General features: G+C 38.3%; 1 protein-coding gene across 1 annotated transcript; it reads right to left on the reverse strand.

The window, feature by feature from the left end:
• Nucleotides 1–3,344: 3,344 nt before the first annotated feature.
• On the reverse strand, nucleotides 3,345–11,707 carry clrn1 (clarin 1). The gene is made up of 3 exons (XM_084126095.1): nucleotides 11,171–11,707; nucleotides 7,820–7,999; nucleotides 3,345–4,705 (listed from the first exon to the last, which is right to left on the reverse strand). The coding sequence occupies exons 1-3, from the start codon at nucleotides 11,421–11,423 to the stop codon at nucleotides 4,440–4,442; spliced, it is 699 nt and encodes a 232-aa protein (XP_083982221.1). The 5' UTR covers nucleotides 11,424–11,707; the 3' UTR covers nucleotides 3,345–4,439.
• Nucleotides 11,708–12,453: the final 746 nt, after the last annotated feature.

A 12,453-nucleotide genomic window follows, 5' to 3' on the forward strand; every position in this document is an offset into this window, starting at 1 on the left:
AAATCGTGTAAAAACACAGTTTAGGAATTCCATTTGAGAATATTTCATTGTTTACATACCAACAACTGATCTATTAAACATTTTGTTATCATTAATGTGGCACATTTGCACAATGTGAGTGTATAAACACATATAACACAAGTAAGAATTAGCCATTTATGAAAAAGAAAATGCAAATAGATTAATATCATTGAATAACCTATTAGTAGTTAAACGTAAGAAGAGTTAATGATAACAGTAAAACCATATTGATCATCTAATAAGTGATAAATCAATAGCAATGACCACGTACACACTGCAGTTAAATTCGGTTGTCAGTTCACCCTTTAGTGATTAATTCTGTTCTGAACATGGTTCAGTAATTTCCGGGAGTGACAACCAAATTAATTAGAATTTGGATTCTACAACCAAATTAACTTCCGAAAAATGCAGGTAGTGACAACCGCATTTACAAAAATTCTAGGCAGTGTGTACGCAACCGAACAGAACTACTTGTTAATGACATGTTTAAATGCACATCAGAGATGTGTCTCTCTTCTGTATGTGTGCGGTGCAAAAAAAAAAAAGGTACAAACTTTGAATCATTCAGGTTGCCAGATCTTGCTGGAAAAAAAGAAATGCTTTATATTGAAAACAAGACCAAAATATCGCGACCAGCACCTGCCCACTTTAATATTTCCATAAACTTGATCGCATTACTACCAAACCCAACAAGCCCAAAAACGTGTATAATAAGTGGACATGGCAACACACCAAGAGCGCCCTCTGCATAGCATCCTTAAGGCCCGTTCACACCAAGGACAGTAACTGTAAAGATAACGATATAGATATAGTTCTCAATATTTAAGAATAACAGAGTACACACCGCAGCTAAAGCGATAATGCCACAGAGAAATCACTTTTCAGAACGATTTTATCCAACTGATGAACGATACAAATATTGAAAGCCAATCAGAATCCATCCTGCTGTAACGAGCTCGAGCATTTAAAGTGACAGGCAAGCACACGCTTAGAATAAACAGAACGATATCGTCCGCTCGTGTGGACGCTAATATAGCTCCCTATCAGTCAGTCACGCTCGACCTTACTTCAGAATTAAAACGACAAATTGGGATCTCGTCTGTGAGCCCAATCACCTTTGAGTGTAAACTTAACGAGCCAATGGACATTGACGTGCGAGATTTGCTCGTAGATTGTTTAGGGTAATTTGCTGGATACTTTGAGGGAAGTTAGTTTGATATTTTGTTTATTATCAGTTTTGTTTGTTATTTTGGGCCTTGGGTCTTCTTGAAGATTATACACCCATTGGTTTATGTTACTCTGGAAATATTAAATTTTACGTACATGTTCATCTTCTTCATCTTAATAAAACGTTTATCGTTTTTCTTGAATTTTGGACTCATTGGTTTATCTTTTGGTCTGACGACTGGGCATGGGAGTCATGTCTATTTTCTTTTGTTACGATTTAACCTAGACGGATTGTAATACTCTCCAGAGGGTGTTGGTGTGACGGTGTGTCAGTGGTGGTCGCATTTAAAGGGACACTGCATTCTAAAAGACTCTCTGCATTCATTCCAGTTGAACTAAAAGAGTGTCCACTGCAGGCTTCCAATAGTCTTGCACGCTGTGCAGTGACCATTCCCTGTGCGCTTCAGCACTAAAAAGAGCTTTTTCCCCTTAATGAGCAAGCACTGGTGTGACGTTGAGTCTTTCTAAAGAAGTCATTCCACCCGTGTGTTTCTGGATGCGCTCGTTTCCTCGATCGCTGCCTCACGCGGGGTACGTGGAGATCTCCCTGGTGGAGTTCGCAGTTGCGATGCAATTTTGTCCACAAAGCGCTGCCGCTGTGCCTTGCCACTCTCATCCCGCTCTCCTATTGCCCACTTGCACAGTCTCTGAAGGCCTGGCTAGTTTTTCAGGCCGTCTTGCTGGCTCATTCGGACCATCAGACTCCACTATGCGATTCAGTTAGCCCGGCGTCCCCCCAAGATCAGGGGCACCCAGTTCACCTGTCCTGCGTGCAAAGATCGCAGTCCTACTGATGAAGGATGCGATACAGCCGGTCCCTCCAGCCAATATAAAGTCAGGGTTTTACAGCCCATTCTTCATTGTACCTAAGAAAGGTGGTGGGTTTCGACTGATCTTGGACCTGTGTGTTTTGAATCAGGTCCTTCACCGGCTACCGTTTAAAATGCTGAATTGGTTTGCAGTGATCGACCTGAAGGATGTATACTTTCATGTCTCGATTCTCCCTTGACCATTCCTGTGTTTTGCGTTCGAGGGTTAAGCATATCAGTACAAAGTCCTCCCCTTCAGACTGTCCCTGTCGCCTCGTGTCTTCACAAAAGTTGTGGATGCGGCCCTTGTTCCTATGAAAACGCCGTTCGCATTCTCAACTATCTCGACAACTGGCTCATACTGGCCCACACGCAAGAGCAGTTGTGCGAACACAGGGGCCTGGTGGCTCCGGGTCAACTGGGAAAAGAGCAAACTCTCCCTCATGCAGAGAATCTCTTTTCTCGGTATGGAGTTGGACTCGGTCAACATGACAGCACATCTCACTAATGAGCATTCTCAGGCGGCCTGAATTCGTTCAAGGGCAGGACGGCGGTTCCACTAAAATGATTTCAGAGGCTCCTGGGGCATATGGCATCTGCAGCCACAGTCACGCTGCTGACGTACCGTTGAACGACTGATAGGGAATGTCTAGGTTACTAATGTAACCCTCATTCCCAGTGGGAGGGAATGGAGATGTTACGTCCCGTCGCCACAATAGCTGTACCACCGCTGAACAGCCGGGACACACCGTCTCGGCTCCTCAGCAGAAAACTTGAATGTTCATTGGCTCGTTTATTTTACACTCGAAGGTGATTGGGCTCTCAGACAAGATCCCCATTAATCAGTTCAGTTCTGACATAACGTCTCCATTCCCTCTTTCAGGGAACGAGGGTTACATTAGTAACCTAGACGTCATCTTTATGGTTATCGTTATTGGTGTGAACGGGCCTTTACAAACATATACAAAACATGACGCCTCAGGAGATTGTGGTACAGTTAAAATAGCAGGACATAATGAGTCTTTGGTCGCTGTAATATTACTTTTGTCAAAAATAGAGAATACCAAACACACAAGATGCCAGGTTACCACGCTGTCATTCGTCGCAGTTTTGGGAGTGAGTTGTGTTCCATACACACACAGAACGATTTAAATGTGGCTCTCACTCCTGAAACTTTACAGTGTGTATGTGACCAATGTTTTACATGTATCTGAAATTCTAAAGACATGGTTGTTGGTCTAAAGACATTTTATTTATTTTTTTATGTGACTTTTTAATTTTTATTTTATGCATTTCAATGCATGTTTTCTTTAAATTATATGTAGGCAAATACCAGAAATTTAAATATCATTATAAAATGGCTCTAAAAACACACGAGATCTACGAGTGGCATTGCATTAGATAACAAAATATCAAACCACATGAGCCATGGCAACTGTAAACAAATGATTCTAAAAATGATTCTAGATCTTATCTTAGAGCCAGTGTTATTTTAGTATCCTTGATATACTATTATACTTTTTGTTACATATTTTGAATTACATTTTATTTGAATGTTTTCTGTTTTAATTTGAAAGTTTTAATAACTTTGTTGTGTTTTGTTTTTTAATTACTATTAGTTTAGAGGGTTTTATTCAGGCTTAGGTTGTACTTTTTAGTTTTTTTTATTTTTAGTTAGTTTTATTACTTCGATTTAAAACATTTCAGTTGTTTATTTTATTTCAAGTAATGGAAATAATGTTTTTTTAGGGTTTTAGCTTTAGTTTCAGTTAACAATAACCCTGCTCAGAGCTAACTTCACATTTCTGAGCCATTTTTGCTGATTTTTAGTGGATGTATAAACAAACTTCTTTTTGTGCTGCTTAGCTTGATTATTTTGTTATCTAATGCAAAGACATTCATAAATATTTGAGTGTGGCTTAAGTGTCAAAATACTTTTTGGAGTCACTGTAGAATTGCCAATTGTGGCATCCCTTTGTGCTACAACTGGACTATGAAAGAAAGATCCACAGCGAAAGGAAACTGTAATGTCCCCAGCTAGACTGGAAACTACAGGGTGTTTTCATCAGCCGTTTGAAAAGGTGAGCGTTAATTGTTTCAGTGATTGACAGAATGAATGCTCCTTCAGCAGACTGATTGAAAGAGAGTTCCTCGCTCCCGCCTCCCCGCTGCGAGATAAGAACCCTTCTCTCTCGCAGACACACAAGCATCTCCAAGTTCACCGCCACACATGGTCTGAATAGCTTAAGAGGTTTAGATGTGCCTTGCCTGTTCAGCTGTAAAACAAACCGGATGCTGCTTTACTGAAGGCTCCAGTTGAGAAGTGCTAATCGCTGCGGTAGGATGACGTGTGCAGGGGAAGAAGCAGAACAAAAGAGCTGGTCAGTACATGAGATCCGCAGCTCCGGTGCTAATGTCGGACTCTTTGGCCTCCTGAAAGGGGAACTGGATCCCAGCGAGGCGGATGAGCAAGATGTTGAGACCGTGCGTGAGGAAGGCGAGGAAGATGAGCCAGAAGGATCTGTCGTACCTCTCGCTTTGTGTCTTGTAGACGAAGCTGACCTCGTTGAAGTTGAAGATGATCTCGGTCAGGTGATGCAGCTTGACCTCAGAGGAGAACAGAATGAGGACCAAGCAGCCACAGAAACCTGTCAGGAAAGAGAATAATACATTTTGCATAATAGAAAAGCTGTTCTTTATGGAAGCTTGCTTCCACCACAGAATAAAAAATGAAAAAGTAATATTCTTGCTATTGTGAGTTTATATCTCACAATTCTGAGAAAAAAAAAGTAAGAATTGCGAGTTTTTAAACTCAGAATTTATAAACTCGGGATTGCGAGGATTAAACGCAGAATTGTAAGGTATAAACTCGAAATCGCAAGTTATAAAGTCTGTATTGCGAAATATAAACTCACAATTCTGAGAAAAAAAAGTGTTAATTGTGAGGTATAAACTTGCAATTGTGAAAAAATGTCAGATTTGTGAGAGATTGTTTTTTATTCTGTGGCAGAACAACGCTATCTCACGACCAATTCGTACGAATTCGTATAGTATGAGTGAGTAAAAGGTGGCTAATTCGTACGACCTCACTTGTATGAATTCGTACGATTTGTCTAAACCCACGTGACAGTTAGGTTTAAGGGTGGGGTCAGTGGTAGGTCATTCATACAAATTCATATGAATTGGGACCAAAATTGTACCAAAAATCATACAAATTCGTGTGAGGTCGTATGAATTTGTACGAATTGGCCACCTTGTAAATTTCGTATGAATTGCCATGAGATCAGGTTGGGCAGAAACAAGCTTCCCTAATTCTTAAAAGGTTAGTTCACCTAAAAATGAAAATTAGGACATCATTCTCATGTTTTTGAGCTATACAATGAATGTCAATGGGGTCCAAAACAACATTGGACTTTTATTGACTTTCATTGCGCGGACAATGTATCTTCTTTTGTGTCTCCCTGAAAAAAGAGAGTCATTCAGGCTTGTAATGACATGAGGCAGAGTAAATACTTCATATTTGGGTGATCCATTTAAAGCCACCATGAAATCAAAATGGACAATTCTTAATCTATTATGGAAAACTGCAGTATTTATTATAAATGATTCATCCATGCACATCATTATTTTTTTAATGAATGTATCCTCGTAATTTTAATCAAAATAGCTTCCCCTCCCTCTTGCAGCTCATTTCTTCTCTTCTCAGCTGATGTCACTCACATGAGATCCACCAATAGCAAACCACGACCATCCAATCAATTCCTAATTGTGACCCTGGACCACAAAACCAGTCACATGGGTCAATTTTCTGAAATTGAGATTTATACATCATCTGAAAGCATAAGCTTTTATTAAAATAAGCTTTCAATTGATGTATGGTTTGTTAGGATAGGACAATATTTGGCCGAGATACAACGATCTGAAAATATGGAATCTGAGGGTGCAAAAAAATCGAAACATTGAGAAAATCGCCTATAAAGTTTTCCATTTATGTTCGCGATTCACGCACAAAAATACATGTTTTATATCTTTATGGTAGGAAATGTACAAAATATCTTCGAAAAATCGATAATTTTGACCCATACAATGTATTTTTGGCTATTGCCACAAATATACCCGTGCGACTTATGACTGGTTTTGTGATCCAGGGTCACAATTGACAAAATCAAGTCCCGCCCTACATTTGTTCGAGAAGCCGTTTCACTAGGTCACAATAAAGAAGAAAAGAAAATTGCAACTTCCGTTTCATGCTGACTTTAAATGAGAGAAGTCTCAGAGCAACCATCCTTGAGTTTAGCTGCATTCTTGAAGCTTGGGTTTTTACCACATCCCTTTACTGTAAAAGAACTTTGCTTCACTTGCCATTTATAAGTGCACTTCATCTGGGAAAGTATAAGATAAAGTATACTTACTTTATCTACATTTAGCCTTTTATTAGAGGCTTCAATTACAGCCCCAAATAACAGTTCTGTCTGCTCTTTTTCATAAAATGCTAGTGGATGGTGATTACTGTCAGTCTTCAAAAAGGGCAGAAAAGTACCTCAAGTAGTTCATATGACTAACACAAGTCTTGTGAAGAATAGTCCAAAGCATTACTTACTGAAAGTCTTGCCCTTTGGAGTTGCTACTTAATGCTTTTAATGATCAGTCATGAGATACACAGAAGCAGAACAAATGACATTTCCCGTCATTGATGTCTCGTTGCAACATATTTAAATGCACACAAGGTTTTCAGTATAATTACTTCACTACACTATTGACAACAGACAACGGATATTTTTTGCCTGCAAAATTTCGCTAACGTAACCAAACCATTACGGTACCTTTTTACCATTTTGGATCTCAAAGGTAGAAATCATCATCCACTTTCATTGTATGGAAAACAGTAGTCAATATATTCAATCACACATCTCCTTTTGTTGCTTCATGGACAAATGGTTTAGAAAAACACAAGGGTGTTTTTATTTAGGTTGAAATAATTTTAACATTTCACTAATTATTTAATTAAAAGAGGTACTGAATGGGTTCAAATTAAACTTTGAAAGGAATATATATATATATATATATATATATATATATATACTGTACACTACTTCGGAATTGCTATTAATCTCCAAAGTTTAACACAGTATTCTTTCTTCCCATCACTGCAAGTGATCCTGCTTTATTTTTTTGACTTAATGGTTTAATTGTGTGGACAGGTCAAATGGCCTCCATCAGTACAAACACAACAGAGGCACCTGACACTAGAGATGGAGTGGAAATCTGGCCAGTTCCACCAAGCGCATTCATTTCCATCACTTTATTTATTTATCATGTCATTTATCAATTCTCTCTTCTCGGTATAGCTGAGCTCACTTTCTCACTACTCACAGAAAAACAATCGCAGAGGCTCGTTCCTATCGTGGTTCAGTACAGACCCTGTCTGAGTGGATGTATGTGTGAAATATTTATCACATACTGTCTTCAGGATCTGGATTTTCTCTCAAGACAAAAGAATTCAAGCATCTATTGACCTGGTAAAAAAAAAAACTTTACATTGCCAATGACTCTTTCTATAAAATAAAATAAAAAGTGTAAATGCTGTAATTAGTTTTATATTGTTTAATATTACATATTGTTTTTCTTATGAACTTAAGTAAATGTTTAATGTTATTATATTTACCAATTACTTGTATTTACTAAATCATTTGTGTGTGTGTGTGTGTGTGTGTGTGTGTGTGTGTGTGTGTGTGTGAGTGAGAGAGAGAGCGAAGTCTTACAGGTTATCATGTTCCAGAGGTAAAGGCCCTGGGGTCCATGCAGTGTCTCATATGGGCTTCCGAAGGCATTGTAGAAGAAGAACCCACAGGACACCGAGGAGAAGATGATGAGCACTGCGCAGAAGAAGATGATGCTCACATGTAGACTGGCTGGAACCACATCCATCAGGTCAGGAAAAACTACAGAGTAAAGAGATTACTAGAGTTCAAACTGTAGGTGAGTGTAAGACTATGAATCATTCTGATTCATACATGAGTAAATTTTGTGTGGGAAGACAGATTTTTCATTTGTCATCATTGTCTTCAATCTCACTGCCTATGTGAGAGACTTGCATGTGTTTCCTTTCGAGTGATCATTGTAAGATTCACTGAAATTTTCACTCAGAAATTGCAAGTACATTTCACAAATAATTACAAAGAACTGGCAGGTAAAACAACGAATTAAACATGACATTTTGAAGTAGAAAGACTAACATTTTTATTCAAATGTTTTCAAATGTGAAAAACTAAAGAAATTCACTAAAAAAGTATTCTTTTACAGTTTGAGTGTGAAATGAAAATTATTAAAAGTAATCTCTGTTAATTTAATATTAGCAATATTATCTTTTTAATATTATTGTGGGATGCTTGGACATGTGTCAAGGAATTATGCAGTTGTTTAAAGGGACACCAGGCAAGTCTGAGTGTTTTTTCTCTACGTAGCTCCCCCTAGTGTCTGGTAGTAAATGCTTTCAAACACTCTGTTGTAAAAACGAACTGTTGTCCCTCCCCCCTCGCCACGAGCAACCCAGCTGAGCAGAGGAACCAGCTATTTCAAAACCAGTTAGGTCTACCGAGGCAAGTAAAGCAAGATTTTCTTTCCAACTGATGGCGATTTTTTTTTTTTTTTATTGTGTTGTCATGCATACTATTATTTTTACCGGGAACGAACGATATGAACGAGGCGAACTACTGCTTTGGTGTTTGTTTGTTTTTGGGAGAATGGGCATGAGCATAAATAAATATATATATCGGAGGCTAATATTTGTCTAAAGTTATATTAGTAAGGTCTATAAGTTAATCTGGTAGAATGACGGTTTACCTTTGCTTGTCTAAGAAAACATCAGAACGTTTTTTCTAGCTCGATCATGATATGTGCAACATGTTTATTGCCTATTATCAGACGCGTTGACTTAGTGACATAAAATAAAAGTGTAAGTTACACAAATAAAACCGACAGAGGAACGGCCAAACAACTACAGAAATCAAACGTGTTTGCTAATGACAATGCTAACATCAAAGTTATAGTATCTAGCGTACTAGTAAGCCCGTAACAGAGAGCGATCATAATAAAAACCTTTACAGACTTTCGTTGGTCCTCCGACAAAGATCTTTTTTACAGGCTCAGCCATAACTCAATCTATCGTTGCCCTTTGCTTATAGCTAGCCGGTGCTTGAATGGGGGCGGGGGCGTGTACGTGTGCAGTGCCGTCAAGCAATTCGTTACATCGCGAGACCTGATATCACGCGATACTTCCTGACGCCGACCCACCGGCCCAAAGTTGCAAGTGAGTTTTTTCCGCTCTCGGGCACCAGGGGGGTGCGAAACCACCACCATTCAACCCGAAATAAGTAATATAACCATTCCACTGACTCCGAAGCTGTAAAGTTAAGGTTAAAAAGTTACTTAGAGCACCTTTAATTCTGTGTTTGTGTGTCGCTATGTAAGCATTTATTTATTGGATTAATTTATGGATATATGCAAAACCAGTGTCAAAGACAATTTCCTCTCTGTGACAAACAGAATGGACAATAAAATTAAACTTTCTGTCCCCAATTTTTATGCATCTCTTTACGAGTAAAAACAAATTTATAATGACGAAATTTTAAAGGTCATAACCTAATGGTTAGAGAGTTAACCCCCAATCGCTCCTCGGGCGCCACAGCAAAAATGGCTGCCCAGTGCTCCAGGTGTGTGTTCACGGTTTGCAGTGTGTGTGTGTGTGTGTGTGTGTGTGTGTATGTTCACTACTCACTACTCCTAATGTGTGTGCACTAACTTGGATGGGTTAAATACAGAGAGAAATTATGAGTGGGTTGCCATACTTGGCCTTCACCTCACTTCACTTTTGTTCTACTAAATGTCTGGCTCTGGTATCTGGACCTTTTCCAGATCCCATTAGGAAAGAATGCTATTGTACATGAAGCTGTCATAAAAGATCCATCAGCTGAGCCCCATTCAATGAAACTAGTCCCTCCCAAAACTCAAAAAAACTGAAAAGCTACATATTACTAGGTTCTAAATGAATCAGATGTCTCTTAAAGCAGCTCCTTTGACTCTTACATTAAAAGTACTTTCAAGGGGATTTACCTGCTATGCATGTGTGATGACTTTTGGAGGATGCAGGAACGATTTTCCAAAGCATTAGGTCGATGACTGAAAAGGTGGTGTGTGTGTGTGTGTGTGTGTGTGTGTGTGTGTGTGTGTGTGGCCTGTAACACTACATTGCATGGAGAAGATGTCCCATTTTTTGGTCCCCATGAGAAAAACAGCGTGATGTTTTTTGAAAATGTAAAAAAGTTTTTTGTGATGGCAAGAGTTAGATTTAGGGGATAAAATATACAGTTTCTACAGTATAAAAATAATTATGTCTATGGAAAGTCCCCGTAAAACATATGATAAACAATTTTATCACATATATATATATAAAATTTGAAAGAGGTTTGTTACATGTCAGTGGCCGCAAAAAAGTATTTGGACATTTAAAGGGATATTTAATCTAATATTTAAAATTCTGTCATCATGTACTTAACCTCATGTTGTTCCGAAACTTTTAAACTTTCTTTCTTCTATAGCACACAAAATGAGACATTTTTAATAATATATTGGTTGCTCTTTTCCAAGCTTTTAATTTGGATCTTTTAAGGCTTCAAAAAGGATCCAAAAATATATATATATATTTAAATGTAGTCCATATGACCTATGCACTATTATATACCAGCCTTCTGATAACATAACTTCAGTGGAGCCACATTCAAAAATATATGAATGTCATTGCATTGATACAAAATCACAAATCACAAAAAAGTGGCGCCTGCAAACAAATGATGCAAGAGCTTTTCTTATCATTAATATTTGCAACCACAAAGACTTCCTTCATTTTGTACAGCATATCTATTGTTTTATGATTTACCAAATATGTGTGAATATAGGCTTGTTATAGGCTTAATTTGAGTGTCCAAATACTTCTGAAGGCTCATTGCAATTTGTCTTGTATTATTGCATTGCTATGAGAACCCCTAAATAACTATATTTCTGGTGTGTTTTTAAGACTTTTACTGTCATTATCTTACGATGATTAAGTTACTCACAAGAGAAATAAAAGGGTCTGTCTCCCAGACCACACTGTTTCATCCCCTTCCCGTGGAAAAGCCCGTAGGTCGCGCTCCCGATGAATTTCTCCAGCTCTGCTCCCGATGCGTTGACGATCTGTGCGCCCGTCTGACACAGAACAGCCGCTTGAACCCAAAACTGAGTCCCCATCGCAGCTGCCACGACCAGAACACAACCAAAGCAGAGCACCCCTGCGATGGAGAATATGATTTTCTTTTGACGGCTAGGCATTGTGTTTGACACGGCGACGAGCACAGGCTCAGTAATCAATGGATATCCACACGTCAATCTTCCTGCAATCCAGTATGGAAAAAGACATTGTGCTGTTGTCGATTTCCCCTCAAGTCTAAAACATGAATGCTATAAAGTGCTCTCTTATGCTCAAATACACATGTTGAGAGAGTAAAGTTGTATCCCAATGTCTTCTCTGGATAGTGTTACGCCAAGCGCGTTCACTGCACTCCGTCACCAAGCAACCGGGTTGAATGTCTCGCACCAGTGATCGGGCATGATGTGACCTTACCCTGGATTGGTTACTGGATCAACATCTCCTTCGCCAATTAATAAAGCCATTTCACTGCTACAGTTGAACTTTAAATATGGAGTTTATCGTGTGTGATATGATGGAGGATTTATGGATAGCTTTATACATGGGTAAATTCATTTAGTTAAAATTAGCTCCCATAAACTAAAAATTAACAATAGTTCTACAGCATTTATTCATCTTAGTCTAATATATATATATTATATATATATATATATATATATATATATATATACATATATATATATATATATATATATATATATATATATATATATGCATTAGTATATTCAGTTGAGTGCAACAGTCTCTTTTTTGTATAGGCAAGATAAAAAATATTTGAGACAGCATTGTTCCTCCTCCTTCCCCTCGAATACCTTTTATCTCCAGGCCAATAACCCTGGATAAGATTTCTGCGATAACATTAGAAGAACTCACTAAACTAATTAGCTCTATGAAAACCTCATCTAGTCCTCTGGATGTGGTAGGGTAGGCTACCCACTGCTTTTTATAAAAATGTTATTGACACTATTGGCCCTTGTGTGCTTTCTATAATTAATAATTCACTGACATCCGCTCAGGCTCCAAATTATTTTAAACAAGCTGTTGTTCAACCACTTGAACCAACTAAAAACAATCTTGATCCATCCTTGCCTAAAATGTATAGACCCATTTCTTAGTTACCTTTTATGGCGAAGGTCCTGGAAAAGTGTGTTC

This window comes from Abramis brama, assembly GCF_963993115.1.
Source record: "Abramis brama genome assembly, chromosome: 10".
Classification (NCBI taxonomy): Eukaryota; Metazoa; Chordata; class Actinopteri; order Cypriniformes; family Leuciscidae; genus Abramis; species Abramis brama.

What these genes read in the sequence shown, in the direction of transcription:
- clrn1 (XM_084126095.1), bottom strand. Translation starts at nt 11,423, where the DNA reads ATGCCTAGCCGTCAAAAGAAAATCATATTCTCCATCGCAGGGGTGCTC. An exon ending in CAGACCCTTTTATTTCTCTT is followed by an intron (nt 8,000 to 11,170) that starts GTGAGTAACTTA and finishes TTTACTCTGTAG; the next exon opens with TTTTTCCTGACCTGATGGAT. An exon ending in CCTCTGGAACATGATAACCT is followed by an intron (nt 4,706 to 7,819) that starts GTAAGACTTCGC and finishes CTTTCCTGACAG; the next exon opens with GTTTCTGTGGCTGCTTGGTC.